The 26,995-nt window shown below is 40.8% G+C and overlaps 3 protein-coding genes across 4 annotated transcripts in view; 2 read left to right on the top strand and 1 right to left on the bottom strand.

Annotated features, from left to right (window-relative positions):
• Window positions 1-2,119, top strand: part of LOC114247021 (GTPase regulator associated with FAK) — a 67,681-nt gene extending 65,562 nt beyond the window's left edge. Inside the window, exon 17 of the mRNA XM_028179814.2 lies at window positions 79-2,119. Coding sequence (XP_028035615.2) covers window positions 79-250 — 172 coding nt within the window. The 3' untranslated portion in view covers window positions 251-2,119. The remainder of the gene's footprint in view (window positions 1-78) is intronic.
• A 1,802-nt stretch (window positions 2,120-3,921) lies between these two features.
• Tsc1 (tuberous sclerosis 1 protein hamartin) lies at window positions 3,922-10,564 on the bottom strand. Its single transcript, XM_089739737.1, has 3 exons — window positions 10,350-10,564; window positions 6,786-8,403; window positions 3,922-5,388 (listed from the first exon to the last, which is right to left on the bottom strand). Exons 2-3 carry the CDS (start codon window positions 8,391-8,393, stop codon window positions 4,456-4,458), a joined length of 2,541 nt encoding a protein of 846 aa, XP_089595863.1. The 5' UTR covers window positions 8,394-8,403; window positions 10,350-10,564; the 3' UTR covers window positions 3,922-4,455.
• Window positions 10,565-11,207: 643 nt separating this feature from the next.
• Window positions 11,208-21,320, top strand: LOC114247048 (apoptosis-inducing factor 1, mitochondrial). Of its 2 annotated transcripts, XM_028179855.2 has the most exons (14): window positions 11,208-11,507; window positions 12,523-12,557; window positions 12,714-12,743; window positions 13,095-13,253; window positions 13,896-13,947; window positions 14,314-14,468; window positions 14,721-14,860; window positions 15,526-15,707; window positions 16,685-16,870; window positions 17,667-17,798; window positions 18,464-18,648; window positions 19,792-20,001; window positions 20,514-20,801; window positions 21,179-21,320. In XM_028179855.2, exons 1-14 carry the CDS (start codon window positions 11,420-11,422, stop codon window positions 21,248-21,250), a joined length of 1,914 nt encoding a protein of 637 aa, XP_028035656.2. In that variant the 5' UTR covers window positions 11,208-11,419; the 3' UTR covers window positions 21,251-21,320. The 2 variants fall into 2 exon arrangements, with proteins under 2 accessions (XP_028035656.2, XP_028035657.2); XM_028179856.2 differs by lacking the exon at window positions 12,714-12,743 and having other exon boundaries at window positions 11,209-11,507.
• Window positions 21,321-26,995: the final 5,675 nt, after the last annotated feature.

The following is a 26,995-nucleotide window of genomic DNA, read 5'->3' as shown; positions in this document are numbered from 1 at the left end:
CGATCCATTAACGGTGCCTTTAGGTACCACAAGCGTACTCCTGCTGTACGGGGACTGAGTGTGTGGTGTGGTCCACAGGCGCGTGCGCACGCTGTACGCCTGCCTGGGGGAGAGCGACGGCGAACTGTCCTTCGAGCCCAACCAGATCATCACCAACGTGGCGCCCTCGGGGGAGCCGGGCTGGCTGCGCGGCTCGCTCAACGGCAAGACGGGGCTCGTGCCGGAGAACTACGTCGAGCCGCTGCCCTAGGGCGACCCCCTCCCAACCACACCCCACCTCCAGACACACGCGACTATACGCTATATACTGGTGGTGGGACCTCTTTATGAGTCCGCGCGGGTAGGTACCACCACCATACCTATTTCTGCCGTGAAGAAGTAATGCGTTTCGCCTTGAAGGGTGTGGCAGCCGTTGTAGATCTTAGAACTTACATCTCAAGGTGGGTGGCGCATTTACGTTGTAAATGTCTATGGGCTCCAGTAACCGCTTAACACCAGGTGGGCTGTGAGCTCGTCCACCCATCTACGCAATAAAAAAAAAAACGCTATTGCAATTACGAAGTCCCTTTTGACACTTCTTACAACGTGACTTCAAGTTTCGTATAATTTGAATTAATAATAATTTTTTGTTCATGGTTCTAAATCATCGTTTAAAAATACACAATCAATCTAAATCATTATACAATTAATTAACACACAAGCAATAACATAATAATAACATCTGTCTCATGGGTTATTCGTAATTGTAATAGAGTATAGGATTTATACATTCCGCTGAGATGTTGGGGAGGAGATTCGGAGAGTAGCCGATGGGATATTGTACTGGCGCCCCCCGGGGGGACACTGGGGGGCGCTGCGGACTCTGCCCCCCCCGCATGATATTAGATTTGTTAGATGAATTGTGTTCATAAAGTACATTTATAATCCAGATACGTTCGTACGTAGACTTGTCTAAGTGCTTGCCATTCTGTACCTACACTCTTGTTACATTCCATTATCTTGTAGTCAGTGGCGACGTCGGGTGTAGCAGTATTGTCACGTTATTAAATCATATTTTTTTGTAAATATACTCTTAGATCGGCTTTATAGAGAACCTAATAAAATTTTAATATATTAATTTAGTAATAATTGTATTTATATAAAGCATGAAATATCTGCGTATTTGTGAAAAAAAATTTGGAAATCTTTACTGGATCTTGTCAATTATCGATATCGAAAATTTTTGGAGAATTTAAGTAATTTGTAAACGAACAAAATAAAATCACACATCAATATACATATCGTAACGATTGCCATAATGTTGTCTGTCCATTTGTGTTGAGGCTGTTTATTTGTAGTTGATGTGCGCGGGCGAGACCGCGGGCAATACTATGTGTTAGTCGATAGTTGCAGCGGAGTGCTGGTCCCGCGCGTCCGGGAGGGAACCCCGCCCTCCGGGGAGTCCCACGTTGCCACACATGTTATACCAGATCGGAATATAGGTCACATTTTATATCCGTGATCTGCCGCGCGTGCTCCATGACCTCCCTTCAACTGCTTTTCTACTCACCTTAAGGCCATTGTCTCCGTAAAAAATCCGACTCTTCAATTGGTCATTTAATGTTATCAGATAAAGTTCCTTGACCCGAGACAGATTAGTAAAGTGGAGAAAATAGATGATGGCCAATTAAAAAAACAATTCGTTAATTTAAAAAAAAAACTACTAGTTTTTTAATCTACAAAAATCTGGTGTATTTAATACATATTAATTTATCTTCACTGTAAACTGTTGAAGTTTTGAAGCAATTTCAATTTTTTTTAAGTTCCTACCATAGATCTCGTGTGACCAGCACTGAAGCTAAATATATTTCCATTTTTATAGTATTTATAATTATTAACGTACGCATTAAAACGCGACACCAAATAATATTTAGTTTTTACGTTGTTGATTCTTTTATACGTCTGTATATTTTGTAAATAAGAGTTTGTTGATATTTTAACTATTTATACATATATATTACATATACATTATGATTATTATACTTTGTTGTGAAATTTCTACCAAATATACTGTAAACTGTATTAATGTGTACGCGAGTTGGTACTTGTGAATGCCTAATATTAAACTAATTTAAATATTTTTTGTTGTATTATTTGTTTCAAATATTAATACGTGAAGCAAAAACTTTGTACCCCTTTTTACGGAAATTGCGCGGACGGAGCAGTATGAAATTTCCCACACTTATAGAGAATATAGAGAAGGAGTGCAGAATGTTAATATTTTTTTTAATTATGCATAGAAAATACATTAAATCAATTAAAAAAAAAATTACACACACTACCATGTATTTGACACACACACGCATGCATACTATTTGTTTATTGTCACACTTTTCTTATTGCCTAAAGTATGTGGTCAAATCACTGAAGGGTCAAATTGAGAATAGATTAAATATTGTTTGTCTTTATTGATATTTGATTAAAGAAGTTTAGTAGTCTATGACAATAGAATCATAATAGTGTACAAACAAAATTTCAATTAATTATAGTCGAATTTCGACTACAGGGGAACCACTAGTTTGTTTCAAATTGATAATGTAGCTACTGAGGTAACAGTAGAACTTTTTTTAGAAGTCACACATGGTCACCTAGTCCTAAATTAGTGTTTACTATCCTCTGGGAACCAAAGACATATACCCGGTTATATACGTTTAAATATATTTGTAAAGAAAATGATTTAAAAGTCTTGCTTAAAAAAAAAAAATTTTTTTAAACGGAATCACTCACCTGTTTGTCATTGAATGATAAGAGAGTTCAGTTTTGTACAAAATAATAATACTATTTAATTTTTTATATTAATTTTAAGAGATTAAGGGCTTTAATTGATGTTTTCTTATTATTAAGTCTTTTATTGTTTACTAGCGGTCCGAACCGGCTCCGCTCGGGTCTTTAACAAAAATTTCAACGATATTTGATGTTGTTTTATTTTTTTTAAATAAAAGAATACTTATTGCAGCTTAAGTTTATTAGTTAGACATATGCTGTTGCTACACTTTTTGTAAAGTAAATTATTTTATTCTATCATCAATAGTTTTCGCAGGGCACGCGATGTAAAGAATATTTTAGGTAATTTTTTTACACCTTGGGTTACATTATTGGAGTTTTAGTAAGGATCCCTAATTTTTTTCAAAAAAGATTATAGCCTATGTCACTCGGGAATAGTGTAGTTTCCAAACAGTGAAAGAATTTTTCAAATCGGTTCAGTAGTTTCGGAGCCTATTCAATACAAAGAAACAAACAAATCTTTCCTCTTTATAATATTAGTATAGATTTATTCTGAAGTATTCCATGTCATTTTATTATTATATTTTTTTTACTTATTTTTTTCCTTCCTATGCTGATAGCCTTGAGAGGCTATTTCAGCTTCACGTGTAGGTGAGCTAACGTGGCTCAAACCGGAGTAGTGCTAACACTGGCCCTAGCAAGAGCAATGTTTCGCAGAATCTACTCACTCAGAAGATCCGGCGAGAAACTCAGTGGGCTGTGTCTGTGGGTTAATTGGGTAGCGGTGCTTGTGGTACCTAAAAGCACCGTTAATGGGTCGGGAGGGTCCGTAATGACGTGTTTTAGGCTGTCATTATATATAATATATATATACACATATAGATATGAAACGTCCAGACAAAGTGTAAATAAAACAAACTTGTTCATCACACAGTCTTTTCCAGTGTGCTTAGTGCGAGTTTTTTAACGTTCTCGATAACGTAAAAGTTAACTCAAATTTGTATGGAGTTAGAACAGCGCCCCTAGCGGCAAACGTAGGGAAAGTGAAACCTAAGTAAGTGATTCCGTCTAAAAAAACTTTTTAAACGAAAGTTTTAATGGTTTTGAATGATAAAGATTTTTCTTTACAGATATATTTATTTTAATCGAGTAAAACAATTTTCAAAGGCGTATATTTAATCAGCCAACACATTACATTGTATAATGAATGCCTTAGAAGTTATGTTACATTGCCCTTTCATTACATTGTGTACGTACAAAAACAATAACCAAAATGTAATAACCAAGAATAGGGATGGACCTCATGCAGCGTGTATATATATAGTATGTACGTGTGCGCAGCTCGACGCGGCCGGCGAGCCCGTGTTCTGGTAGCAAATGTTATATAGTAGGATTTATTTGTATAAACAGTCGTCAATAGCTCCGGGGCATGTGACACTCCTAAACGAAAGCTATAATTAAATTAGACTACATAGTGCGATATAGAGGAATATATTATAGATCCAATTTATTTTTGTGAAAAATTACATTTCTTAGTACATTACGACATTTATTACATTTGGATTTACGTCGTGTCGTGACGTCCCTTACAATGGCTCCGAATTATTTGCCGAAGAGGGACGAGAGCGTCGTGCACGCGATCAGTCGCACCGCGTCGGGCCGTCAGCCGATGGCGCGGCCCCCCGCGGACAATTAGCTGGGGGGTGGAGCGCGCGCGGGGGGCGGCGGCTGCTCGGCCCGCAGCTCCAGCTGTCGTGCGTCCGCGGCCCGCAGCAGCCGCAGCAGCGACGAGTACTTGTCCTGCAGCGCCTGCAGCCGCGCCGCGCCCTCCTCGGCCGCCGCGCGCGTGGCCCTCTTCAGCTCACCAATGGCGGCGTCGCGCGCGGCCAGCGTCGTCTCCAGCTCGTGGGCGCGGGCCGCGGCCAGCTCGGCGCGAGCAGTAGCCGCCTCCGCCTCCGCCTCGGCGCGCGCCAGGGCTGCTCGCGCAGACCGCTCGTCGGGGCGCGGCGCGGCGGGGCGTGGCGCGGCGGGACGGGGCGCGGCGGGGCGGGTGGCCTCCCGCACGGCCTCGCTGAGCCGCGCCTCCCGCTCCGCCAGCACCAGCAGCTCGCGCCGCAGCCGCTTGACGTGCTCGGCGCGTCGCTCGGCGGCGAGGGCGGCGCGTGCGAGCGCGTCCACGTGTCGCGCGACCTCGAAGGCGTCCCCGCGCTGCCGCTGCAGCTCGGCGGTCTCGTGCGCGCGCATGGCCTCGGCCTCGTGCAGCGCGGCCTCGGCGCGGAGGCGGGCGGCGCGCTCCTCGTGCAGGGCGGCGAGCGGGTCGGCGGGCGGCGGGGGCGGGGGCGGCGGGTCACGGAGGGCGCAGGCTCGCAGCTCGTCCCGCTCGCGCGTGAGGGCGCGGACTCGCTCGGCGAGGGCCTGGTTCCGCAGCTCCAGCGCGCGGACCTGGCGGCAGCGGCCCAGCAGGCGCCGGTTCCTCTCGGCGTGTGCCTCGCGGCGCCACCGCTCGTACATGAGCTGCGCGTGCAGGAGCGCGACCTGGTCGTCTCCGCTGGAAGAGCAGGTCCGGCCCGCGTACAGCTCAGCTAAATATGTCTCGAGGCGTTCGCAAGGGGCACTAGACTCACCCTGAAAAATAAACATATTCTTTATTATGATTTCATAGGCAATTCTACGATGAGCAAGATATCTTAATTAAAAATTGATTTTTATTAATAAATTGTAAATGTCGTCAGTTTTCAAGGTGTTAACATTAAAAGTGCCGTAAAGAAACCAAAGCCAAAAAAAGCTAAAAAATTTTACCAGTGACACCGTGTTCTTTCCATCCCTCTATCAATCTCAACCATTCATCTAATGGATAATTTCTATATTTTCTACGACCAAAGTACCATACCTCTGTAAACAAGTTCGAATTGTTCTACACCCCATTCTTAAAAATACTAGGTTTGAATACTGTCATTCAAGTCGTGACTACCTATGCTTTGAGTTGAAGTAAATTAAGTGTTTTGATGTTAAAAGGTAGTAGTTTTATTTTTTCAACTGGAAAAACAAAGGCATCGTCCCATACAGCCTAATTATTATTATTTTATTATGATAAATTTTTATAAATTTGAATTTTACTTGAAATTTTTTTTTTGATTTATTATTTGAAGTGAAATGAAATGAAGTTGATTAATTTGAAACATTAATCAATTAATTGGCATGAAATTAAATGAACTGAAATGAGATCAGATAATATGGAATGAAATATAATCTCAATGGAATAGTGGTTATTTACTGAGACATTTTGGACGATCCCGGGAAGTTACGTCCAGGGGCTTTGTTTGATTTTCTCACATTTGTGCACTTTCACAGATATTAAACAGTTGATAAATCACCATTATTACACATTTAAATATGAAGAAACACTAAATAGACAAAATAAAACAATTCACACAACTTCGCTCCTCGCGTTCCCGCCAAAAAGTCCCCGGATGTTATCAATAAAATTATAACAAAATTGACATTTGGGTTAATACAATTAAATAAAAATTTAGGCTAAGGTATCCGTTTCAATGAAGCCAATAATGGCGGTATTTGTGCACAAGCAATGGTCAAACAAATTTGTTTAAAAATATTTGTAATTAAAGATTCTCTTTCATACAAATATAGTTTTTTTTATAATCACCTAGCTTATTTCTTGATATTGTTTATCAAACAAAGACAAATATATAAAATCAACCACCAACCAATTTAAAAACCAGAAGATCCGGTACGGATCTCTGATCTGAGCAGTTACTGCTAGATCAAATCTGGTTTGCGTCTAACATAGCTGCATTACCTGCATAAGTCCTATCCCCTTAACAATGAATTAGTCATACTAGTGGGAGTTGTGAGTTTTGTACAAACATTTTGAACTTCGACTTCATATCTCTAAGCGGGCAGCGGTGTTCACTGTGTCATATCTATGGGTTCGGTTAGATCGCGGGCTCGGCTGGCCGACAGAAATAACAAATACTGTGATGGAGGTTTAGTTTCTCACTCACCTGGCGAGCAGTGTCGTCGGGTAATGTTCTATAGAAGTCGGCGATTATGAACTCGTACGGTTCCGGCCAGAGGTCGACCGTTTGTACGGCGACAGAGCGACGGGCGGCGCCGGAGTCCCGGTCGCAGGACGCCGCGCGGTACAGGGAGCCCCGCTCGCGCCCGGCCGCCGCCCCTCGGCCCGGGGACCGCGCACGGCGCCGCGCGTCCAGCACTACCGCTCTCTCACTGGCGCCTCCGCCCTCGGGCCACTCCTCGTCGACGTCGGCGCAGCGGGTGAGCTCCAGCACCTCGCGGTCTTCTACATTAAACGGCTCCATGTCGAGCAGCGGTGCGGGGCGACTGGGCTCCGGCCTGGTCACGCCGGCGGAGGGCTGAGTCCCCGAGAAGGGCACGGGCGAGTCCACCGCCCGACGCTCCTGGACCACGCGCGCCAGCCGGGACGAGTACACGTCCGCCGCCGGGGACGTCTCCTTGCGGGGAGGGGACGCGCCGCGAGACTTCCGACCGATCGCTCGCACCGCGCCCGAATCCATAGGGAAGCGAAACTGAGCCCGAGTGTCTCGAGCTGGTGTGTTCTCCGGGGTTGCTTCGACCGCAGCCTCGGGAGGCTCTCCAGTATCGGTGTCCGCTGGTAATGGAGTCGGTGGGGCCGAATCCCCGCCACAACGTTCTGCAAGCGGGAACCAGGGCTCTGCCCCTGGGCGCAGCGCGGATGCAGCCCGGGCGGCGTGCGCTCCGGAGCCCGGGGCCGGGGAGTGTGCGGTGGGTGCTGGGGGTAGCATCGGCTGCGGGGAGGGCGCTGGGTCATCGCGAGCGGGAATAGAGAGCCGACGCGTCTCCGCCACTACATCGTGTATCTCTCGCCTGGCCCACCGCGTCGTGTCCGCCTCCTGCGTCTGTGAGCCGGTGAGGATGGCGGGGTGGAGGCGCACGGACGACGCGAGCGAGGCCACGGCGCGCTCCCAGGCGGCGCGGGCAGCTCCCACGTTCAATTTGGAGCCGTAGTCGCGTAACATTTTTAGCAGCGTGCAAGGATGCGTGGCGTAGATGGCTCGAAATAGAGCCAGTTGGCCAAGATGGAGGTGAGCGCGAGTAGGCGGCGGAAGATTCTGTTCGAGATGGGCGGGACGTAGCAGAGTCTCGGTTAGGTCCTGCGGGTAGGAAGTGGCGAGGGCGGGCGCGGCCGGCAGCAGGGCGGCCAGCGCCAGCAGCGCGTGCAGGAGCGGCAGCGCGTCGGTCTCGCGCAGGGCGGCGCGCACCAGGTCGCGGGCCAGCGGGTGGTCGGGCAGGCGGTGCAGCCAGGGCGGACGGCGCGCCACGAGCGGCGCCAGGGCGGAGAGCGCGTGGTGGCGGGCGGCGCGGTCGGCGCGCAGCTGGTCGTGCAGTTGGTCCAGCAGGTGGCGCACGTGCGGCTCGGGCGCGCGCGCCAGCAGCTCGAGGGCGCGCGCGGAGCCGGTGCGCGCGTGGTACAGCAGCAGGGCGCGCGTGAGCCAGGGTTCGCGCACGGAGCTGTACAGCGCGCAGAGGGCGTCGCCGGCCGAGCGCGCGCCCTCCGCGCCGCCCTCCAGCAGCGCGAACACCTCGCCCGCCTCGCACGCCGTCAACATCTCCGAAAGCCTGGGGAGGTGTATACCTACATTTTATCTTTATAGTAAAATGTTATTTACTACCTTCTAATAATAATGAAACACTTTTATATATATGTTAGACATACATATAAATTAAGCACAAGAAAATTGCAGCCTTACACAGATTTTAGTTATTATTCTGTAAATTTTTTTTTTCATTCATATTATAACTTATTTGAAAAAAATATTCAATTTAAAATTCCAGACTTCAGACTTAGTAGTTTAAATTAATCTTTTGTGCTGGAAAGACATCCCACACACATTTTAATGGTTTTGTCATACAATCATCAAAGACATGCATGGTGTCTGATGAGATTATTTGACAGGGCACAGACTATCATTGCACAACATAGCATACAATTTCAACATTAAACACATAATCTAAAATAGAAAGCAAAAGTGAAGTTAACATTATTATGTACAAAAATAAAACAATTGTAATAGCAAGCAAGAGCATTGATAAAAAAAATCACATTTTTTTATTTTTTAAGGCTTAGGTGGGTGGACGAGTTCATGGCCAACCTGATATTAAATTGTCACTGGAGCTTATAGAAATCTGCAACGTAAATGCCACCACCTACCTTGAGATATTAATTCTAAGGTCTCAGTTTTTACAGTACAACTGCTGCCCCACCCTTCAAACCGAAATGCATTACTGCTTCACGGCAGAAATAGGTAGGGTGATGGTACCTACCTGTGCGGACTCACAAGACGTCTTACTACCACTAATTACGCAAATTATAATTTTTCGGGTTTGATTTTTATTCCTTCACCATGGTACTTAATAAAATCTTGAACATTCGTTAAGTACGTATTTCATTATGAAAATTGAAACTTGCCAGCGGGATTCGAAATCTTATCCTTTAGGCCACTACAACTTTACGAATTGGTATGTAATTGGTTTATAATTTTATCTGTAGGTAGGAAGGTAGTGGATTTCACAATCTTTACAATCTATAGATTTTAAATATAACTAAAATTTAGATATATGCACAAAATCCAAAATTAATTTTACCATTTGGGCAAAGTATAAGATTTTTTGAAGAAGCAAATGCAATACTAAAATACTAACGGAAATCTTAGGAAATTATTGTAACAGAAATGAAGCATTCCATGAGTCAGTTATACCCTAATGAAAATCACACATTTAAAAAATATAAAGACAATTTTGGAGATATAAATGAGGAGGACATAAAAGCATATTTAACTTTATGCATCTTGATGTCACAACTCATACTGGACTATTTTGGTACATACATTTTTGAATTAATTGCCAGCATATAGATAAAATAGAATAAATATAAAATAGAATAATAATATGGCAATTTCTGAGTAACATTCCAATGGGTTCCAAAACTCTATTCTATTTTTTTATTGCATTGACACTCTTTTCTTGTCTGGTAAATATAATGTGTCTTTTCTATAGGCAATCAATAAATCACTCTTTGAGTTAATAGTCCATAATTAAACTATCATCTCTGTTTAGTAAAAAAACTGACCTATTTGACATCAGCATCATTGAAACAACTAAAAACTTACGTTTGTAGAATATTTTCATTCTAACACGATTTACAAAAACACTTTTACAATTGTAAAGAATAATACCTTCACAAATGTTCCTATTTATAAATATGTGGTTACTTTTGCTTTCAGCCATTTCAAATACTACTTTTTTCCTATCTACTACTAGTAACTTCGAGGGGTTATACTAGCTTCACCGAACTTGAATATAGTAGGTACAAACTATACAAACCAATTTATGTACAATAACTATAATTTATTAAAATATTTCGAGTGTCTGACTATCTAATACAATACCGGACTATTTATATATCTATGTACTATCTTCAGATTCTAACCACAGAATGGAAAATTGTTTAAAAGCTACCATAACATAACTAACAACACAAAAGCCGATAAATTTTTATCACGCACCAGTCAGTGCTTCGGAGAGATGTGCCTTGATTGATCGCAGCTGGAGGAATTTTGATATATTTCAATTAAAACGCTTCCAAAATTTAAAAAAGTAGACTTCAATAGTTTTTTTAATCTCAATGTTTTATTAATTTACAATGCAGTGCGTAAAATATTAAATAATTTCAATGCAATTTCTATTTTCTTTCTATATTGACAATTGACATATCTGTTCAATCTGTTGTTCTTAATTTTTTATTTACAAATTTATGGCCAACGGCTACATAACCTTAGAGTCTAGTACAGATGTAAATTCTAATGACATTCACGAAACGAAATGAAATGAATTTGAATAATTAGAGTATTTAATAAATTTGGATGAAATGAAATTTAAGGAGGTGAGAAGGGATAAAAGTAAAACTTGATTATTAATTTTTTGTCCTACGGACTTTTTGGCAGAGCCTGAGAAGCCACATTCACGGCTTTGTTTATTTTTTCCACATTTATACACTTTCACAAATACTAAACAGCTAATAAACCTCCTGTATTACACCTTAAACTGGTAAAAAGATACGCAATTGACGCAAAAATTCTGTTCACACAACTTGACTTTAAGTTTAGCATTTGTGAATATGTGAAAGTGTTGAAAAATATAGAAACAAAATCAGCTTTTCAAGCACTGCTAAATAATATTATCGGTATATTCCTACTATTTTACTCAGAGGTTATTTCATTTCATCATTACCATTTACTATATTCCATTTCCACCTTTCTTTCATTCGAGTTTTGTTAAAATAGATATCATCGGTCTTTGTTACAGAAGATTTGGCTTTAAGTGCGACTTTCCCTATGCTTGTCCAATGGACAAATCAAACAAATGATGTCAAAAATATAAATTTTGATAAAGAAAACTATAACCTAAATCTGGCGAATAGAGACTTTTTAAATTTCGTTAAATAGAAATACCTACTACTGTCAGAGCAGAAATGAAAAATGTTTACGAATGATTTCAATCTTAAATTAAATTAGGGGATTCATAATTTTAATGGTATATTTTAATGAAGTGTTAAGTGATTTTTAAATAGTTAAGCATGCTCAGAGCGGTTTCCGTGTTGTGTGGGGAAAGTCAATCTTTTTTACTTTATACCACCGCTAGGAGAGATGCCTACAAACTCTTCCGTAAGTTCTGACATCGTGTAAATAAAAAAAAATATATTTATTATTTAGTAACTAATCAGTAGCGGATAATTTTAAAGCAAAGTACTTAAGTGAATTGCACTGTTAAAAAAGAACTTGTTGCAATAGGCTAAATCATGTAACGTGTTTGAAACTTACTAAAGAAACACTAAATGTTCATTCTAACAACCGGTAACTGTTATGTGGTGGGCAACGACATTGCTCGGTAACCACTTAACATCGCGTGGCCCCAATGCTAGTCTCTCTCCATTCCTAATCATAAACACACATGAGAGTGAAAGAGAAAAATGTGTTTTTTTTATTTATTTCATGTTGAAATCTTTGTTTTATTTGTTATGTAAATATTTTTTTTATAAATAATAGACCACCCTATGTTTCTGGTTAAGTTCAATAAGTGATAAGTGATTATTTAGATCCTTCATACCTATAACCCGCAGTGTTAAAAAATCAGTGCTGTTTGTAGAAGACTTTTCATTATTTGATTCCTTGGATCTATAATCTGTTACATCAAAAGAGTTTCAATTGGTAGGTAAAAAAGTCATAGTTTATGTAATTTTTTATATAATAATGAAGGAAAGTTACAGAATCTAAATGTTGTTGTAGACCTAGGGCACCCCACTGTTACATAGGGCCCTAACAAGTTGTCTTCGCTTGACCTGTTTTATGCTTGCTCCTTCTGGCAGTCCTAAATACGGAAAAATTAATAAATTATGTAATCGTGCATCTTATTATACTTTTTTTTTAATAAATGACGGATTAGGCTGGCACTATCTGAGCGTTCCACTTTGTTCGGCTGCTCAAGCTGAAATGTTTTAAGAAACTATAGTCACTTATATTTATAGTAGAAAGTGGGGGTAGCTTAGTCATGAATTCTCTTGAATACCGTTTTAAACATTTTTTGACATGCGTAACAACAAGGAAACAAGGAAACTTTAACTATTTTTAGTTTAAATAGTGATGTTGCACTGACCTATATTCCAAATAATGTCAATTACAGGTAATACATATGCTGCTGCCTCGACATCATCACAGGTAAATATATATACCTAAATAATCTTGTTCCTAATTTTGCTTATTCACTGAATTTATTTTTATTAGGCTTACACTAAATATTTAAAATGATAATATTTCTTATTAATGTTTAATCAATATGCTATGTAATAAATCCTGTAACGTTTGAATTACAAGCGGCCAAGGAAAATTAAGAAATACCGAACTGTAAGTATTTTTTTTTATTAATTAAATAATTGCAGAATTATTTCTGAATTTTACAGTATTACCTTTATATAATACCATAAATATATAACAAATAAACTACACAATCAAGCTGAACCTAGAATTTTTGCCATGTTCTGGGCAACAAATACACACATAAGTCAGTAAGAAATACACCCAAACCCTGGTTTTTAAACATCGTGGTTATGGCTGTAGTACCATTAGACCTTAATCAACCAGTAGAAAATATTAGATGATTATGCCTCATTATGATGTCAATAATCTGTTAAATGAGTAGAGACAATACTTGTGTGTTGTATAAGGACCCAGCTACAGGTTAACATATTTTCACAGACTGTCCTTACATCGGAAGCATCACAAGCATCACATAGCCCCAGTGTACATTCACCCCCTCCTGCACAATCAAGTCCACCTCCTACACCGCCATCACAGTCTCCGCGGCGATCATGGACCATTGCAGCAGCCCTAGCACTCACCGCATCGGTTGGTGGAGTAAGTTTAGATAAAATATGCTATTTTTATAAAGCCATTGAAATCATTTTATTTTTAAAGCTAAAAGATTAATCATAAAAATAGTAGAAAAGATAATATTTGTAATATCTTTAAAGTTACGTAAATAGATTATTAGATGGTTGGATGAGCTCACAGCCCATCTGGTGTTAAGTGGTTACTGGAGCCCATAGACATCTACAACGTAAATCCGCCACCCACCTTGAGATTGAAGTAATTCGCACAAGCTAAAACAGTCATGTAGGTACCATTCTGATATTTTGAGTTGCATTCAGCATCAGTATAGGTATTAATCTTGTGCTCCTCTCTATTTAATAGAAAAATATATTTATGAGTTCATGAACAATAAGTGAGAATGCAAGAATGAAATTATTTGTCTACGTGACATTGAAATTATGTCGTCATGAGCGTTATAGTTTAGTAACTAATTTATATATTAGGCACACAATACACATTAAAGCTAAAAAGATACACAAAAAATAACAAGTAAAAAAATCTGGCTTGGAACATGATTAAATATATTGTGAGCTTACACAGCTGGGCTACACACTCCTTCCGATTCTTAAACCATCCGAAATATCAGTAATTTTGTACAATATACAGTAGAGTTTAATATTTTTACAGATATATTTCTTTCGTAAGCTGAGTGAAGAAGAAAATAAAATAATACCCTCTGGTAAGTAGTTGCTATTGTAGAGTTCGCCTGGGAAACATTCTCAGATGTTAGTCAGTCCCCAGTTATCTATACTAATATATAAATCTACAGTGGTTTTTACGGATGTTCCGTTATAACTACTGAACCATGAATCCGATTGACTCGAAACTTGGTATCCATGTAGGAAAATACATGTACTTAATGGATAGGGTAATATTTATATGAGTGTTGGACTCCCTACACCAGCTGCGGGGGCTTTAATGATGAGAATCTTTGTGGGGGTGAGAAATAATAATGTTAATTTTAAATGCCCAGCGAAGCGGACGGGTACAGCTAGTTTGTCATGTATTTTTTGTTTTATTTCACCATATACATTTTCCACAATAGAAGATGCACCAAAAAAGAATGTTGAGCCAGTACGGACACCCATCCCGGCGTCTGCGGATCAGCTCCCGCGACACGTGCAGTTCCTGCTGGTCGGTGCTGGTACTGCCTCGTTTGCAGCCATGAGGGCGATACGCAGTCAAAAACCCGACGCCCAGGTAAAAAATATTCGTTATTTAAATTCAACATTTCAAAATTTGAAGTCGTCGTGGCCTAAAGGATAAGATGTCCGGTGCCGTGTTGAGCGATGCAACGGTCGGTGTTCGAATCCCAGGCGGGTATATCCTTATTCTTATCCTTTAGGCCACGACGACTTCTAATGTTTATTCTAATCATTGACAACACAGGGTGACTAAGTGCTAGAATTAGAGTGGTGGAACCTATATAACAGTATGTCTGTGCCGGGTCAGGTGCTGATGGTGGGTTCGGAGTACCAGCTGCCGTACATGAGGCCTCCGCTCACCAAGGAGCTGTGGCGGGAGCCAGACCTGGACAAAGTCACAGACCTCGACTCCTTGACCTTTAAACAGTGGAACGGCAGGGTGAGAAGGTAAGTAAGGTACTTTAATTATTAGATGAACTTTGATTTGCTGAAATTAAAAGCGGTCTTTTTTTTAATACCCTTGTAGGCAAACGAGCATACGGACCGCCTGGTGGTGAGTGGTTACCGTCTTTAGCAATGCTAGGGGTTGAGCCAAGCTGCTGCCTACTGTTAAATCTTAAGTCGTAAGTGAATGTCTTAAGTGAACATGCGATACAGATATTATTTTCTGTTGATTATAAAATCTCTTTTTATTCATAGGATTCTAATCATAATTCCACCATCGCAACATGAACCATTAAATTTTTCTTGAGTCTTTTTTTATTTTATTGCATATATGGGTGGAACAGCTCATAGCCCACCTGTTGTTAAGTGGTTACTGGAGCACATAGACATCTACAACGTAAATGCGCCACCCACCTTGAGATATCTAAGGTCTCAAGTATAGTTACAATGTCTGTCCCACCCTTCAAACCGAAACGCATTACTACTTCACGGCAGAAATAGGCAGGGTGGTGGTACCTACCCGCGCGGACTCACAAAAGGTCCTACCACCAGTCTCGCTAGGGCAATTCCAGTTTTGTCGAATTTATTATATTCGGTGCTAGCTGGTGCTGCCGACTCGGTATGGCACCAGTGAGGGTCGCTTGAGACAGTGGTGCGTGTGTCCTCAGCCTGGCGTACGAGCCGAGCGCGTTCTACACGCCCGTGGAGCAGCTGGAGGAGCGCGGCGCGGGGTGCGGGGTGGCGCGGGGCTGGGCGGTGCGGCGCCTGGACGTGGCGCGGCGCCGGGCCACGCTGGAGGGCGCGGGGGGCACGCACACGCTCACGTACGACTACTGCCTCGTCGCGACCGGTCAGTCACACGTCACGCGCCAGTAACAGTGCTAGTTCTGTATATATAAATGAATTGCTGTTCGTTAGTCTCGCTAAGACTCGAGAACGGCTGGACCGATTTGGTTAATTTTTGTCTTGAATTATTTGTGGAAGTCCAGAGAAGTAACAACATTCAGTCCTATTGTACTGAATGTTCGGATGTTACAAATTATAGACCTTTTATGATTACCAAATAAACTCTATACAAGCTTACTTTAGATTTTTTTAAATGTATTAATAAAATTAATTAATATTTACATTTTTAATTATAACTTATACGTACATAATTGCACCTTTTTTTTTGACACTCAAACATATACAATATAATATGGTACTTAGAACAGAAAGCAACAGACAACGGACCTCTAGATATGATCCGACCATTGTATAATATGTTCTGCAGATATGAATGTCATGTTTAGTGTAATGTGACATGCTAAATTTTGCCGGGTAATAGGTAGTGTTACAGTACGCCAGCGGTCGGGGAACTTTTTTAATTATTACCCCTAAATATTTTTGTGTAAGTTGATATTTACCCCATGGCGAAGAACAAAAAAAAAACGAAATCGCTTCTTTTTAGCATCTTTCATTTTATAGCCCCCATGATAATTTTGAAAAGAAAACAATAACTAAAAATTTCATTTAAACATCATTTGTTCAATAATTAATTAACGTGTTCTATCTTGTTCTCTCGCCGGCTGAATCCTATACATTTATGTGTTTGTGTCTCTATGGACTTATTCGTTTCGTTTCATCGAGTTTGAAATCACAACGATCCTAAAGAAGTTTCACTTCAATATATACTTTTTACTCACAAAAGTTTCATTTTTACCCCCAAAATTTCATTTTACCCCATTTGGGGTAATGTACCCCGGTTCCCCGACCGCTGCAGTACGCGGTCGTGCTATATAACGCCTAGTGCACGGCACACAGTAGTGACACATGTGTAGTGCGCAGGCGTGGTGGCGCGGCGCTCGGCGGCGCTGGCGGGCGCGCGGGGCGCGGGGCGGGCGCGCACGCTGCGCACGGCGGATGACGTCACGCAGCTGGCGGCGCGGCTGGCGGGGGGGGACGTGCAGCGCGTGGCCGTGCTGGGCGGGGGGCTGCTGGCCACCGAGCTCAGTGCCGCGCTCGCCGCCAGATGTGAGTCCACTAGTCATATTGCATGTTCTTACTGTCGCCTACTCTTACTACTTTATCCTACTACTAGCGGCCGCTTCGGCTCCGCTCGGGTCTTTAACAAAAATTGCAACGATATTTGACGTTGTTTTATATTTTAAATAAAAGAACACTTATTGCGGCATAACTATAATAGTTTGACTTAAGCTGTCGCGACACTTTTTGTAAATAATATTGTGTTGTACAAAGTCGTAGTACATTATTTTATTCTATCACCAATCGTTTTCGCAGGGCACGCGATGTAAAGAATATTTTAGGTATTTTTTCTACACCTTGGGTTACATTATTGGAGTTTTAGTAAGGATCCCTAATTTTTTTCAAAAAAGATTATGGCCTATGTCACTCGGGAATAGTATAGCTTCCAAACAGTGAAGATTTTTTTAAATCAGTTCAGTAGTTTCGGAGCCTATTCTATACAAACAAACAAATTTTTCCTCTTTATAAGTAATATATAAGTATAGATTTCCTATAAATTGCCGGCTGGTTTGTGTGATCCTAATGAAATGGTATTGATTATTAATACTTTTTTACTTCTTTTCCTTTTTTTCTTATTTCATGTTAAGTTAATATTTATTCTAATGTAATAAAATATATTAAAATAAATAAATTAATATTAATTAATTAATCATCATTATTATTATTCTATTATTAATACATATTATGACCATGTCTAGTGATATATAAACAAAAGAAAGTACAAACCATAATATAAAAGAAAAAATTAAAGGATTTGTCTATAGAATTTACAATTTATTTTCAGTAAAGGATACGGGCAAAACCGTATTAGAATTGTACCGAGAGAGTAGTCCTCTAGCGTCCATCCTGCCCTCCTACCTCGCGGAGGAGGCCGCCCGGAGGCTCCAAGAAGCGGGGGTCACACTCCTGCCTGAAGGTGAGCCGCTGTCTCTACAACCTAGGGGACATACAACTAGACAGAATAATTAACACTTAAAAAATTAAGATAGTTCAGACACCTCAGTTTTTATTTGGATTAAGATTCTTTGGGCTCTTAAATTAGTATGACAGCTGCCAATAAAAAGCAGTTTGACCACATCAACACATTTAACAAAATATTAAGAACTAGCTGACCCGGCAGATTCGTAATGTCTCAATCGATAAATAAAAGACCTAAGCTTTTGTCTAAAATAAACTTAAAACAAACAAAAGGAATCCGTCCGGCGGGGGACACATCAAAGGAAAAACAGAATTGTTATTTTTATTTAATTCCGAGCATTTTCATATTTATCTACCTTTTAAGCCTTCTCTGGACTTCTACAAATAATTCAAGACCAAAATTAGCCAAATCGGTCCAGCCGCTCTCGAGTTTTAGCGAGACCAACGAACAGCAACTCATTTATATATATATATAGATTAGTAGCAGTCCCATCTCAATAAGTTTGTTAGGAACCGTTCTGATAACCTACTCCCAGTTTCATCTTCTGACTAGCCCTGTGGTGCTTGGCTAGATTGTGTTGTCAGCAACACTGACATTGGGAACAATAGTTATACATCAAAGTCAAATCAGAAGTTTGTAAAAAAATTTTTTTTTTCCAACAGCGGACGTGGTAGATTCTAGAGTTGTTGATGACAAAGTGCTGATGCGACTTGCGAGTGGTGCCGAGGTGGAGGCAGACTACGTGGTGGAGTGTGTCGGCACGGAGTTCGACCCCGCGCTGGCCGACGCCTCCGAGCTGGAGGTGCACCCTGAGCTGGGCGGGGTGGTCGTCAACCCTGAGCTGCAGGTGGGACTGTTACATATGCCCCTCAATGATAACGCAATGCAGTCTAAGGCACGTCTTGTGAGTCCGCGCGGGTAGGCACCACCACTCTACCTATTTCTGCCGTGAAGCAGTAATGCATTTTGGTTTGAAGGGTGCGGCAGCCGTTGTAAGTATACTGAGACCTTAGAACTTATATCTCAAGGTGGGTGGCGTATTTACGTCGTAGATGTCTATGGGCTCCAGTAACCGCTTAACACCAGGTGGGCTGTGAGCTCCTCCACCTATATAAGCCTAATTAAAATCTTAGCTTCAATCTAATTGAATATGAAATTTCGAAAAGGTCACATTTCGTATATTTTGTCAAATACGTTTTTTCATAGACATGTAGTTTTGAGACTTACCTACCTACACCCATTTTATAATAATTCCAGTAATTTTCAATTGCAAATTAACACTAAAATATATCTCAAAAGTTAATATTTTAAATTTTACATTGCTTTAGAAAATAATCAGTTTTTTCATTTCCTGAACATTTTACATCTTCAGAGATGTGCTCTTTTCGAAATTGCATATTCAATTAGTTTAGTCGTCTTGGGTTGAATTATAAAGTCTTTACAAACACAAAAGTACACAAAGAAAGTTTTTATTCAAGACGAACACAAATATAAAGAAAGAAGGAGAAAGTAACAAGAAATAGATAGTCCAAGCAACACAAGCAGTACACGAAACAAAAAGCAATAATTAAAAGGCGTAGTACGAAAAGAATAACACGGGATGCGCGCTCGCAAGTCAGATTTCGACTGGTGCAGTGGTGGCGGTGGATCGGTAAAAATGCGACGACCGGTTCGTCTATGCACCGATGTACTCGCGAAATATTATCGCCGCCGCTATACTGCAGTTATCGCCTGACTTTGCTTGTGAATTTTATTTTGTTTAGTGTAAATAATGTTTTGTATGATTGTGTGATAAATGAATGTGTTGATATAAAATAAAGTATGTATGTGTTGTTGTGTAGTGTAATTATAATAAAATATTATAAAATAAATAAATACATGTGAGTCACCCACAATTAGTGTGAAATATTTGATTTATTTTTAGAAAGTAATAGAGCTCCAGTCTGAATTGTGTAGGATAGTCGTTATTGTACTGGGCTGGTGTGCGCAGGCCCGGCCGCGCGTGTGGGCGGCGGGATCTGCCGCGTGCCACTGGGCGCCGCGGGAGGGGCGGCGGCGGGGCGGGCTGCACGACCACGCCGTGACGTCGGGGCGCCGCGCCGGGGACAACATGCTGGCCGACATGCTGGGCACCGCGCCCGCGCCCTACACGCACCCGCACATGTTCTGGACCGACCTCGGGCCCGACCTCGGATACGAGGCGAGTGTACAATGTTGCGACATCTATGAGTACCCGTAGTCACTTAGTGCCAAGTGATTTTAGATCTTATATCTATATATATAAAAATGAATTGCTGTTCGTTAGTCTCGCTAAAACTCGAGAACGGCTGGACCGATTTGGCTAATTTTGGTCTTGAATTATTTGTGGAATTCCAGAGAAGGTTTAAAAAAAAAAAAAAAAGATAAATGAATGAAAATGTTCAGAATTAAATAAAAATAATAATTTTGTTTTTCCTTTGATGTGTCCCCTTAATGTGTCTTTTATTTATCGATTGAGACACTACGAAGTCTGCCGGGTCAGCTAGTAAAGAAATAAAATTACTTAAGTAAGCTTGTCTTGAAAGTTGGTTAGCGCTAGCTAGCTAGCTTTGTCGCTCCAGTCACACTAACCGCACCGGGGCGCGGGGCGGGTAGCGCGGGTGACCGTACCACACGTTGTAAGCAATTACATTTTATGAATGGATGTTTTATGAATTATGTTTAAATATTCAGGCCATCGGCACCATCGACTCAAAACTAAAAACCGTCGGAGTGTTCTCTGAGGACGCCGTCACGGAGCTCCGGGGCCACGCCGCCGCCGCCGGGGAAGGGTACGCGGGGGGGCAGGAGGGGGACGCGGGGGAGCAGGGGGAGGGCGGGGCCGGGGCAGCGGTGAGGCTGGAGGGGGGCGCGGCGGGGGGCTGGCGGTACGAGCGCGGCGTGGTGTTCTACCTGGAGGGCCGGCGCGTGGTGGGCGTGCTGCTGTGGAACCTCTTCAACCGGATGCACGTGGCCAGGCAGGTGAGTCCCAAGGGATCCGACATCGCGCACTGCTGGAGACGGTTTGCTATTGCTTAGGTGGGTGAGTGAGCTCACGACCCACCGTTAAGTGGTTACTGGAGTCCATAGGCATCTACAAATTGCCACCTTGAGACACGACTTCTAAGGTCAGTTTTAACATTAAAACGGCTGCCTCACCCTTCAAACCGAAACGCATTACTGCTTCAAGACAGAAATAGGCAGGGTGGTGGTACCTACCTGTACGGACTCACAAGACTTCCTACCACCAGTAATTTCGCAAATTATAATTTTGCGTAGTATCTTATCTTTACCTTGTGGTGTGCTCGCGAGGCTGCAACTGCTAGCTAATCCACTGCCCCCCAACCCCCCGCCCCCAGGTGCTGGCGCAGGCGGAGTTCGAGGACCTGTTCGAGGTGGCCAAGCTGTTCGCGCTCCACGAGGACGAATAGGCGCTGCATTTAGTTCTTGTTGTATATATTTATGTTAAAATAGATTAATAAAGATATGATGAAGTTTCGATTGTTTTATTTTATTTTACTAGTGGAGTGGGACGTGCGAGCGCCGCCGTCTTGTCTATTGTATAAATAGGTAAACGAGCTTACGGCTCGTCTGGTGCTAGGCGGTCACACTGTAGACGCCACAACGTAGCGACCCACTTTGACACATGACGTATTGTCACTTGTCAAAATGCCGAATCACTGCTTTGTCACTACCTTATCTCACTAGGTGGGATTCGCCAGCATTTTTTCTATTTCATTCTCTTCTACCAGCCGTCACCTCAACTCTCTCATATCGTCATTCACACACTCCATCCATGTCTTCTTCGGTCGATCTCTTCCCCCTCTACCTTGCACTACCATTTCCATACATCTCCTAGTCACATGCATCTTCTCTCTACGCATCGCATGTCCATACCACACTAACCGTCCGCTCTTTAATTTATCAATCACTTCAGCTACTTTCACACTTTTTCTGATATATATAAAATGCCGAATCACAAAAAATAAAATATATTTATAAAAAATGTTGGTATCTAAGTTTTATCTAAGATTTTTCTTAGGGTAATACTAATAAAACTGAGATTAAAATGGTTCCGGAGGTTAAAATTTTCATATACGATGCATTATTATACATAGTTCATTGAAAAATATACACAAAAACTTAAACTAGTTAGCCTGACCTGATCCACCTTCGCTTTTGGGGTGAATCGTGTCACGTCTGGGGACAATAGTTTTTCGATAGGGCTGGCACTATTTAGTTAGGTAGGTACTTAACTTTAGGTAATTAACTTTTCAATACCTTTAATCAGTTACAAAACTCTGATGACTAAATTAAACTATTTAATATTCATAAACACTAAATAAAAGTCCTTTTCAATTCAACAAATTTAAATCTCACAAAAGCATTGTGACAATCCAGATTTGTCCCTACTCTATCCCTAGTCCCTATTCCCCCAATCAACGGTAATTGGCTTTTCATAATAAATCTCCGATTTCGAAGTTATTTCCATAAATTCCTGTTATATTCCATTAATATTAGATAAATGACATCAATAAATTCCTGCATTGGAAAGTGAACACTGCAGACAAGGACCCAGGATTCTATAGTCAGTCACGCATGCAACACGGGTGAAAAACCAGATCCATTAACGGTGCTTTTAGGTACCACAAGCACCGGTCACCGTCCTCGTCGAACCCGTCGCTTGCGACAAAGGGCTCGGCGAGCGAATTAACCCGTAGACACAGCCCACTGAGTTTCTCGCCGGATCTTCTCAGTGGGTCGCGTTTCCGATCCGGTGGTAGATTCTGCGAAGCACTGCTCTTGCTTGGGCCAGTGTTAGCAATACTCCGGTTTGAGCCCCGTGAGCTCACCTACACACGTTAGGGTGAAGCTGGAATAGCCTCTCATAGCATAGCATAGGTAGGAAAAAAAAGGGTGAAAAACAAACAAAACGAATCAAATTTAAATAACTGTATTTCCTTAATACGTACATAATTACTCATAATAACTCGGCCGCTCGTCCTTAATGCCTAAGCCGTCCCTACGTTTACATTACATTACGCATAAACTAATTATACGATGTGGTTTATAAAACATTTATCAAATACGTTTGTTTGCATACTGGCTTTCCAAGTTTTAGAATCGGTGCGTTTAAAACTATTACAGATCAACAAAGCGTCTAAAGTTTGTTTGCGACAGTTCCCTTGGCGTTTCGTGATCTGTGGCGTGTTGCTATGGTTACCGAAACAAATAATGTACACAGATAATACAAACAGTATGCAGACTATATATAGACAAAAGATTCAGATATACAGATGTTTTTAGAGAACTGCCGTAAAATCCGTGCCGATTTTTCGCACGGGGAGTTGTGAATTAAAATAAAACAAAAAAATTAAATTAAATACACTTATTTCATCAATAAATTTACATCCAAAAGTACCCCATGGCACGTTAGTGTCGAAAATACATTTCTCAAAAATAATTGTCGGTGTTGCCATAAAGCCTTAACATTCTTAATGTTGCTAGTTGTGCATTTGTATCGAAATGCTTCTCTAAATTAACAGTGAAGATTTTTCATTCGCCTGTCACAGATGATAATAATCAACATTCGACTTTTTAGATTACAAAAATAATAATTCTTAAAACATAATTGTGATTTTAGGTCAGTTTTAATTGTGTGTAAAAGTACATCTTTAATCAATTACACCCACAGACACAGCCCACTGAGTTTCTCGCCGGATCTTCTCAGTGGGTCGCGTTTCCGATCCGGTGCTAGATTCTACGAAGCACTGCTCTTGCTATAGCAACACTCCGGTTTGAGCCCCGAGAGCTCACTTACACGCTAGGGTAACGCTGATATAGCCTCTCAGGGCTATCAGCATAGGTAGAAAAAAATTTGGATTGCATAATTTTCATAATTGCACATACGAATGTGTTTTTGTGATGCAGTACCGGGGGAACATTGCGCGCGCTACACATGCTCCGGCAACTTAAATAATTACAACATTACAACGGAATGAATTGGTTTCTTTACGTAGACCTAACTCGGGTGTAAGGGTCTCTAGGCCCATAGACATCAGAAGGTAAACGCCGTCGCCAGTCTTGAGGCATGAGGTCGAACTCTCGTGTCTCACCGTTCGGACCGTGCGAGTATATATTTATTTAGTAGAACTTTGAGCGCGAACCGTCGATAGATCGACTCTCAATTAAAGCGTTACCGACTATTACGCAGTTCGATTATAGATATTAAGTATCGACCTGTACGGATGTGTCTTAGCGCGCGCACGTACAACACTTATAATAAGATAATAACATTTATAAATAGCCATATTCTTTCAAGTTTTTTCAAAAATCCATTCAGCAATTTTTGCAAAATATGTGTAACTTATTTTCAGTACTAATATAACTAAAAAATAAATAAATACTCGCATAAGCTCAAACAAAACCGAGTGTAAATGTGACGACTAGTGTCGTGTCGCGGTCCGCTGTCACGTCGCTACACTGCAGTGTACGGTCGCCATGGTCGCCACTGTAACCAGCTTCAACTACATCCCATAAACGATATACAAACGTGGTCGAACAAACAACAAACAAAAAGACATACATTTGTATACGTCAGATACCGAATTGGGTTATAAAAATGCATTTACTTCTCTTAAAAAAAAAACAATATTATTAAATAACGATACAGTAATACAATGTTGTGCTGTCGACGGTACACGCACAAAAACCAACATACTGAATCAAAACGAACTAATATTAATGTCATGTATTGCACGTAATTAGTCTAGACTAGTGGTGGGCAAACATTTTTAATGGCGGGCTACAAAGTCTAACAAATTCTAGAGGAGGGCCCGAATTATAGAAAAAATGCATTCTGTATTAAAGCTTTTTAAAAAACAAAATACCTTTTATTTTTACGCCTTTTTAGGCGTGTGAGATGTGAGGCGTGTGATAGATAGGTGAAAAGAATGGCATTTTTTCCCAATAAATAAACTAATACCTGTGACAGACTGCCGAGATACTTATAATGATGGCAAGTTAATTATGAGATAATGAAAGCTCAAAACACCCCGGACGAATTGTAGCTTTCATTAAAAATTCGAAGATTTTCAATTATAAACGTCAGATTTTATTTTACGCGCCAAAATGCTGACTAGAATATTTAGGATGGATGGACTCTCGGCGGGCCGGATTAAATACTTCCGGGCCGTACTTTACCCATCACTGGTCTAGACTAGGCCATTCATGTACGATTAAGTACTTTAAGATACAACAACTCTCTTGCTAATGAACTATCAGAGTCACGTTCGTCATTACTCGTTCCAATATATTTATAATAATAATAAATAATACTTTTGGAGTCATACCAAAGCACCTCCACCACTCCATCAAGCTATTAGGTTTACCCAAAAACATTTGTTTTACCATGCAAAAAGCCACAATTTTAAAAACGTGCCGGATTGTTCGGAAGTTTTTGCTGGACGAAACATCAGACGAAATTAAAACTGATAATGAACTCCACTTGGCCTAGACCCGTGGTTTTCAGTCCTCACCGAAATTCATAAAATATCGAGAATAAAAACTTTGTACATAATAAATAATACATTAAGTATGCGAATTAAAAAAAAAGTTAGCAATTGGAATCTAAGTAAACAAAGTTTCTGTCGAAATGTGCGTGGAGCGATTTCAAAGTGTCAGAGATCGGTGGGAGGACCACAGCAAGGGTTAATGTGTTTGACTTTCAGTGTCATCCAAGGATAAAAATGAAGATGAGCAGTATATCAATTTTAATGTAATATCATTTAATAGCTTTATCGTATTTTAAAACGAAATACATCTATAATTAAACAATACGTAATCTTTTTAGCGACGAACGGAACTGAGATAATACATAATATAATTTATCTTCATAATTAACTATTCGAAGCTAAACTATACAAAAAAATTATAATTAATTAACTTAAACAATCGTTGTTAAAGCAAACAATGGCAAGATCCGGTGATATCACTTACATTATAACTAAAATAATTGTAACAATAATAATAGACGAGTGATTTTCGTTTAAAATTTTCAAGAAATAATCTCTTAAAATATCGCGTGAAAGTCTGTGCGCGTGGAGTGATTGTAGTCTGGCAACAATCACAGAGTCTGTGCCGTAGACATGTTATTTATTTACTAAAGAAACCGAAATACTGATTTGGCTTAAAAGACTTTGTTTCCAAGACAGTAAAATATATTAAAAATAAAAAAATTACATGTATTACCTACTTATCGACGAGTGAGAGGCTATTTTGTTTAGGCGACATTTTTGCAACATTACAGGAGAGCCATTTAAAGTGTAAAATTTGGAAAAAATATAACAAAAAAAAACAACTATTTGAATTGAGTAAACTTAATTGAAGTTATAACGAATTAAAACTATCCCAGTTTAAGGTGTATAGTTTTAATGATGTCGATGTAAGGCAGCGGTCGGGGAACTTTTTAATTGTTACCCCAAAAATATTTTTGTGAAAGTGGATATTACCCCATGGAGAAAAACAAAAATAACGAAATCGCTTCTTTTTAGCATCTTTCATATTATAGCCTCCAGGATAATTTGAAATCACAACGATTCTAAAGAAGTTTCACTTCAATATATACTTTTTACTCACAAAAGTTTCATTTTTACCCCTCAAAATTTCATTTTACCCCATTTGAGGTAATTTACCCCGGTTCCCCGACCGCTGATGTAAGGTATAGTTCGATGGTTCTATATCGACCGTAGGACTGACTCCTTTCTCGTAGCTTCGTGCGTGCGAAGCTGCCCCTCCGCCCGCATGCATGCCCCTCCGAGACCCACGAGGAGAACAAATAGGGATGTGCGCGTTATAAAGTTCAATTAAAAACATCGAACTGTCGATGCTAATACCAAATAAAACGCACCTATATTTACAACTAGCGACCCGCCCTCGCTTCGCTTCGGAAACTGTAATTGATTATTGATTTCTCTACTATTTAATGGATGTTATTATACATATAAACATTCCTCTTCAATCACTCTATCTATTAAAAAAATCGGTTGTCTGTAAAGTCGGTTTACTGATAGTTGAACGTGACAACGTCATAAGAAAATACTGATGAAATGTTTTGTCAATTACGTACGTACCATCCGGATATGGAATGAGCTCCCCTCCACGGTGTTTCCCGAGCG

The sequence above is a fragment of the Bombyx mandarina genome, chromosome A1 (assembly GCF_030267445.1).
Source record: "Bombyx mandarina strain Sakado chromosome A1, ASM3026744v2".
In the NCBI taxonomy this organism is placed as follows: Eukaryota; Metazoa; Arthropoda; class Insecta; order Lepidoptera; family Bombycidae; genus Bombyx; species Bombyx mandarina.
Note: the sequence above shows the minus strand (reverse complement) of the source record. Positions and strands in the feature narration are given on the sequence as shown.